General features: G+C 54.8%; 1 protein-coding gene across 12 annotated transcripts in view; it reads left to right on the plus strand.

The window, feature by feature from the left end:
- The window catches only part of NUP62 (nucleoporin 62kDa), a 59454-nt gene extending 54120 nt beyond the window's left edge, over window positions 1-5334 (plus strand). For 8 of the 12 annotated variants that reach the window (XM_011946334.1, XM_011946337.1, XM_011946328.1 and 5 more), the window contains one exon: window positions 2326-5334. In XM_011946334.1, the coding sequence (XP_011801724.1) occupies window positions 2403-3959 (1557 nt within the window). In that variant the 5' untranslated portion in view covers window positions 2326-2402 and the 3' untranslated portion in view covers window positions 3960-5334. Of the gene's footprint in view, window positions 1-866; window positions 1112-2325 lie in introns of all 12 variants that reach the window. The other 4 variants (XM_011946331.1, XM_011946333.1, XM_011946335.1 and 1 more) reach the window with 2 other exon arrangements.
- The last annotated feature ends 1826 nt before the right edge of the window (window positions 5335-7160 follow it).

Consider the following 7160-nt stretch of genomic DNA (forward strand, 5'->3'; position numbering starts at 1 on the left):
TAGTAGAGACGGGGTTTCACCATGTTAGCCAGGATGGTCTCGATCTCCTGACCTCGTGATCCGCCCGTCTCGGCCTCCCAAAGTGCTGAGATTACAGGCTTGAGCCACCGCGCCCGGCCCTTGTAGTTTTTTCATAGTTGCAAAGAGCTTTTTATAAATGCTCATCTTGGAAATTTTAGCTATAACTTATTAATAGCAAAAGCTTTTTTAAGCTGAGTTCTTGAGAACTGAGATGTGTAGGTGTAGCTGCTCAGATGCCTTTAGCTGCCAGTAACAACACACCGACTTGAGGTGGCTCAGCAGTGAGGACTTTTGTTCTGTCCCAGAAGGGGAGGAATTGATGCAGGCTGGGCTGGGCCCCAGCAGTCCTGGGGGCTCAGGCACTTGCCGTGGCCTGTTGAAGAGACCTTTCTCAGAATGCCCCAGGAGAGCTTTATGAAAATGCCAGGGCCAGCATCCTAGCCCTGGAGAGCCTGGCTTCGTGGCGCTGGCAGCCTTCTGTGTTTTGAATGCTCCAGTCAGTGCTGATGGACGCCCATTGAGATCCGCTGGCTTGGACAAGGCGGCGCATGCAGCTGGCCCTAGGGTCATCTCCCCAGACTTGCTTGGCTGTGTGGAGGAGGAGGAGCAGATGAAACAAAAATTAGGGGCCTGTGAGGAAGGCAGAAGGGTGCAGTGGAAGGGGTGGGGGTAGTGAGGTAGGTTTCCTCTTCCTCAGGCTAGAAGGGGATTTCCTGAGGACAGACACCAAGCAATTTAAAAACTGGTCTGGAGAGAGGGAAGAGGAAACAGACCTCGTGGGTGTTTCTCTGGGCCAGGCACTTGGCTTCTCAGTCATGACTTTGTTTGGTTTGTTTGTTTTTTAGACAGGGCCTCCCTCTTTCCATTTCCGGCTTTTAGAGCTGCTTCTGCCTTCCCTGGCTCCTGGCTTTCTCCCATCCTCAGATTTTGCTGTCGCCACCACAAGCTTTCTTCTCTCTCCAGTCAGTCAAACCCATCTTCTAAGGGTACTTCTGATCATCTGGTGGGCTCTCGCCTATAGTCCTAGCACTTTGGGAGGACAAAGAGGGAGGATCGCTGCAGCCCAGGAGTTCAAGACCAGGGCAACAGAGTGAAATCCCATTTCTACAAAAAATAAAAAACATTAGCCGGGCATGGTGGCATGCACCTGTAGTCCCAGCTACTTTGGGAGGCTGAGGTGGAAGGATCGCTTGGGCCCCGGAGCTTGAGGCTGCCGTGAGTTGTGATATGTCACTGCATTCCAGCTGGCATGACAGAGCAAAACCCTTTCCCAAAAGAAAAAAAAGCCACCCCCATCCAGCACTCCCCCTCACCCTTTCCTCACCGGGTAACCTTGACCTTCCTGCTGATAGATGGCACCACTTGGAGATTTTCCAGTTAGACGTTACCAACATCAAGTCAGTTTGGACTGACGGGAAATGTTTGGCCCATGGGGCTTCTGGGGGGCTCTTTATCTCTTCCCCACCCCATCCATCTCTGGTGGGGCTCATGGTCTCCGGTGATGTCCCAGTGTCTGCAGGTGGTTGAGAAGGTGTCCAGGGGAGGCCCAGGTGCAATCCTCTGCACCACACTGACAGGTGAAGGAGGCAGCTGCCTTCCAAGCATGGAGAAAATCCCAGGGGAGGCTCTGATTGCCTGGCTCAGGTCTCAGTTTATCCTCGAGCCAGTCACTGTGGCCAGGGGCATCTGTGCTCTGAGCACATGGGTTTCAGACCCTCCCCTGAGTTAGGAGGGGGCACGTCCTCTCCTGCACTTAGAGAGTACAGGTGTGGGCCTGGGGGACCTTCAGCAGCCCAGACCCTGCCATCCAGCCGGGTTCCCAGCCCCATCTCTCTCTCTGAGGTCCAGAGAGGCCCTCAGGGTGGCAAGAGCTGATCCGCTCACACCCCACCAGAGTCAGCAGGGGAACCTTACTGGGTCCCACGCTGGGAGCGGGTCCTGCAGCTGCTCTTCTGTGTCCGAGTCCCGCTTGTGGCAGTGCCTCAAATCTGATCTCGGGCTGAGGTGGGTCCAAGGTCCTGTTCTGCCGCCTCATCCTCCAGAGTGGGAACTTTCCACTGTGCTGAACGTGGCCATGCACGTCCCTGGCACCCTGGCTCCTCGTACCTGACCCCTGGAGCGTGCATTTGTGCTTCTGGATCCTTCTCGATTTAGAGTCTGGTTTAGGTTACACAGGACGAAGGGGGGTTGCTCTATGGTATCATAATCCCATCCCACCGCCCTCCAAACCAGCCGTGCCCAGTCATGCCACTGGGCTTGCCTTTCCAAAACTGCCATCTGACAATGTCACTTCCTCTGCTTTAGAAATCTTCCTGAGGTTGCAGACGCCAGCGGATTTGCTTTGGGAGCCAGAGTAGCTGCTGCCACCAGAGTCCGGAGCCATGAGCGGGTTTAATTTTGGAGGCACTGGGGCCCCTACAGGTGGGTTCACATTTGGCACTGCAAAGACAGCGACAACCACACCTGCTACAGGGTTTTCTTTCTCCACCTCTGGCACTGGAGGGTTTAATTTTGGGGCTCCCTCCCAACCAACCACAAGTACCCCTTCCACTGGCCTGTTCTCACTCGCCACTCAGACTCCGGCCACACAGACAACAGGCTTCACTTTTGGAACAGCAACTCTTGCCTCAGGGGGAACTGGATTTTCTTTGGGGATCGGTACTTCAAAGCTCAACTTGAGCAACACAGCTGCCACCCCAGCCATGGCAAACCCCAGTGGCTTTGGGCTGGGCAGCAGCAATCTCACGAATGCCGTATCGAGCACTGTCACCTCCAGCCAGGGCACAGCACCCACCGGCTTTGTGTTTGGCCCCTCCACCACCTCTGTGGCTCCAGCCACCACATCTGGAGGCTTCTCATTCACTGGTGGAAGCACGGCCCAGCCCTCCGGTTTCAGCATTGGCTCAGCAGGGAATTCAGCCCAGCCCACAGCACCTGCCGCATTGCCCTTTACTCCAGCCACGCCAGCAGCCACCACAGCAGGCGTCACGCAGCCAGCTGCTCCCACAGCCACAGCCACCACCACCGGTACTGGGCCCACCCTCTTTGCATCAATAGCAACCGCTCCAACCTCGTCTGCCACCACTGGACTCTCCCTCTGTACCCCTGCGACCACCGCAGGAGCCCCCGCTGCTGGGACACAGGGCTTCAGCCTAAAGGCACCTGGAGCAGCTTCCGGTGCCTCCACAACAACATCCACCGCTGCCACCACCGCCACCAGCAGCAGCACCACCGGCTTTGCCTTGAATTTAAAACCACTGGCGCCAGCTGGGATCCCCAGCAATACGGCAGCCGCTGTGACTGCTCCACCTGGCCCTGGTGCAGCTGCAGGGGCGGCTGCCAGCTCCGCCATGACCTACGCGCAGCTGGAGAGCCTGATCAACAAATGGAGCCTGGAGCTAGAGGACCAGGAGCGGCACTTCCTCCAGCAGGCCACCCAGGTCAATGCCTGGGACCGCACGCTGATCGAGAACGGGGAGAAGATCACCAGCCTGCACCGCGAGGTGGAGAAGGTGAAGCTGGACCAGAAGAGGCTGGACCAGGAGCTCGACTTCATCCTGTCCCAGCAGAAGGAGCTGGAAGACCTGCTGAGCCCGCTGGAGGAGTTGGTAAAGGAGCAGAGCGGAACCATCTACCTACAGCACGCGGATGAGGAGCGCGAGAAAACCTACAAGCTGGCTGAGAACATCGACGCGCAGCTCAAGCGCATGGCCCAGGACCTCAAGGACATCATCGAGCACCTGAACACGTCCGGGGCCCCCGCCGACACCAGCGACCCACTGCAGCAGATCTGCAAGATCCTTAACGCGCACATGGGCTCGCTGCAGTGGATCGACCAGAACTCGGCCCTGCTGCAGAGGAAGGTGGAGGAGGTGACCAAGGTGTGCGAGGGCCGGCGCAAGGAGCAGGAGCGCAGCTTCCGGATCACCTTTGACTGAGCCACAGCAGCTCCGGGGCCCGCAGGTCCCCAGGGAGTTCCATGCGGGGAACGCGCCCTGTTGTCTGGTTTGGGGTTGTGGCAAGATAACATGTTTCTTTCTTTCACGTAACTGCCCTTGAGACAATTGTTGTGTGCTTTGCCTTTTTCCATTTAGGAAGTATTCTGAGCCCTCTGCCCAGGCAGCAGCCTCATGGGTGTGGCTTCTGTGGCTTTTATTTGAGTGTCTTTGGCCCCTTTCCACCCACTGCGACCGCCCACCTCATCCTGCCTCGACCTGGTGATGGAGATGCGGTGGTGGTCTTGGTCCCAGCTGGGGTCGCTGGGACAGCCGCTCTCTCCAAAGCATAGTCATAGGTGTCATGAAAAAATTCCAAATGTAAGAGAACTTCCAAGGCCTGCAGAGCGCAGTGGCTCAGGCCTGTAATCTCAGCAATTTGGGTGGCCGAGGCAGGCGGATCACTTGAGGTCAGGAGTTCGAGACCAGCCTGACCAACATGGTGAAACCCCATGTCTACTAAAAATACAAAAATTAGCCAGGTGTGGTGGGTGCCTGTGATCTCAGCTACTCGGGAGGCTGAGGCAGGAGAATCACTTGAACCCGGGAAGTGTTGCAGTGAGCCAGGATCACACCACTGCACTCCAGCCCGGGCAACAGAGACTGTGTCTCAAAAAAAAAGCCTCTCAGGAGACGGCAGCCTAAGTTTTGGAGTATGAGGTGTGTGCTTGTGAAAGCTAACCACCAAGACAAAGCAGCACAGTGTGAATAGAACAGACAGCGGGATCGAGAATTTCACAGAAGACAGGTCAGCTGAGGGGCCTACGCACAGGGTGTTGAACCACAGATGGGAGCTGAGAGCCCTGCCTTTTGCCTGGCCCAGGCTTACCCCCACCTCGGGCCTCGCCTCCTCCAGGAAGCCTTCCCAGCTACCCAAAGCTCAGGTGGCCTTCTTGCAGGTCCCCGTAGCACCCTGAGCCTGTACCTTGGGTAACACTTGCTATGCTGTCCTGTGCTAGCCGTTTGCGCCCGTCTCGCTGTTAGATTGTGAGCTCCCACGGGCAGAGACCCACTGTTGTTCCCCTGTATGTCCCCAACCCAGTCCCAGTCACATTTGTGAAATGAAAGAACATGAAGCCCGGCATAACAACAGTCCACAGAAAGCCACAGCTGCCAGTGCTGGCCATGGACATGGCTCTGAACTTCCTGGCACCAGGGTGATTCTAGTCAGTTACAGTAAAATCCACTGTGTGTGGAAGGCAGAAGCCAGCAGTTGTATCCCAAGTTCTTTTGTATTTGTCTTTATCCTTTGTTGCATTCTCTGAAATACCTATTACTGTATGTTGTTTTTCTAAATAAATGTGTTGTGAAACCAAAACAGCTGCTGTTAATATGGATAAATGTTAGGAGGAGAAAGTTGAGTAAAAAGAGCAGGTTTCGGGAGACACTGCAGGGGTGTCATTCACGTGAAACGCAGGGGCAAGCGAAGCAGTGCTTGCATAGACACAGGAGCATGTGGTGAAGCAGCTTTTGTTTGATGAGACAGAGTAATAGAAAATGCAAATTGTGGTTTGCTCCGGGAAGAGGTGGTGCCTAGTGGTAGAAGAGGAGCACACGAGTGAAGCCACCATGGGGAGTGGGCCCCTGGTGTTTGTGACTGTTATGTCATAGAATGTACACAAATATGGCTGGGCGAGGTGGCTCACACCTGTAATCCCAGTACTTTGGGAGGCTGAGATGGGCGAATCACTTGAGGTTAGGGATTCAAGACCAGCCTGGGCAACACGGTGAAACCCGTCTCTACAAAAACTACAAAAAAGTTGGTTGTGCATGCTGGCACGCACCTGTGTCTCAGCTACCTGGGAGGCTGAGGTGGGAGGATCATTTAAGCCCAGTTATTAGAGGCTGCAGTGAGCCATGATCATGCCACTGCACTGCAGCCTGGGCGACAGAGCAAGACACGGTCTCAAAAAATATACACACGTTAAGTCATCTAGCACCATCCCTAAGGTGCTCTTCCAGTGGCTACAGACAGCATGGGCAGCATTCCTTCCTGTCACCTGGGGCTAAAGACACGCCCCATGCTCTTCCTCTGCCCTGCAGCCTCGCTCCGTGGACTGGAATGGTCCTAAGCACTCAGATCTGGGCTGTGGGGAGTGTACCCCTTCGGCCTCCCTCAACCTGTTCATGTCAATCTGTGGGCCACGCTTGGAAGATTTATGGCCCAGGTTCCAAAAGTCTCCCGAAGTCATGATCATGAGTCATTATTTCCTTGGACCGGCTGGGCGCGGTGGCTCACACCTGTAATCCTAGCACTTTGGGAGGCCAAGGCTGGCAGAACACCTGAGGTCGGGAGTTCAAGACCAGGCTGACCAACATGGAGAAACCCCATCTCTACTGAAGATACAAACATGAGCTGGTGGCTAATCAGGTGGCGGGCGCCTGTAATCCCAGCTCCTCGGGAGGCTGAGGCAGGAGAATCGCTTGAACCCAGGAGGTGGAGGTTACAGTAAGCCGAGATCGTGCCATTGCACTCCAGCCTAGATAACAAAAGCAAAACTCTGTCTCAAATGAATAAAATTTCCTTGGGCCATCCTGGGCTCTGGAGGACGGGAGTTGTGTCTAAGTAGAAGCCATGGGTGTGTGTGGTGGGCATGGTAAACCAGAGGAAGACCCCACAACCCCAGCTACTTCTCTCTGAAAGCTGTCACCTACAGCAGGGACCTTTTTCCGCAGTTCATAGGCCTTGACTCATACTGCCCCCTCTGCCGGAAGGGAGGCCTTGAGCCCCATTGGGAGGTAGGAAGCAGTTTGCATTTTACCTACATTTATGCCTTCAGCATCCATTTTTAGAGCTGGTCCTGATCTGGTGCTGGAGGTACCAAAAAATGCCCACAAAGAGGTCGTTGGCAGGAGCCAAACAATCATGACGAGAAAATTTAAGCTTATATTTCCAAAGTCTGTATGTATATTTTCCTGTTACTTTGCATATTATTTCCTATTTTGCATATTAAACCTTAGCAATGCTTAATTGCTTTCTTTCTTTCTTTCTTTCTTTTTTTTTTTGAGACGGAGTCTCGCTCTGTCACCCAGGCTGGAGTGCAGTGGCCAGATGTCAGCTCACTGCAAGCTCCGCCTCCCGGGTTTACGCCATTCTCCTGCCTCAGCCTCCGGAGTAGCTGGGACTACAGGCGCCCGCCACCT

Source organism: Colobus angolensis, unplaced genomic scaffold, assembly GCF_000951035.1.
Source record: "Colobus angolensis palliatus isolate OR3802 unplaced genomic scaffold, Cang.pa_1.0 Scaffold25, whole genome shotgun sequence".
Taxonomy (NCBI): Eukaryota; Metazoa; Chordata; class Mammalia; order Primates; family Cercopithecidae; genus Colobus; species Colobus angolensis.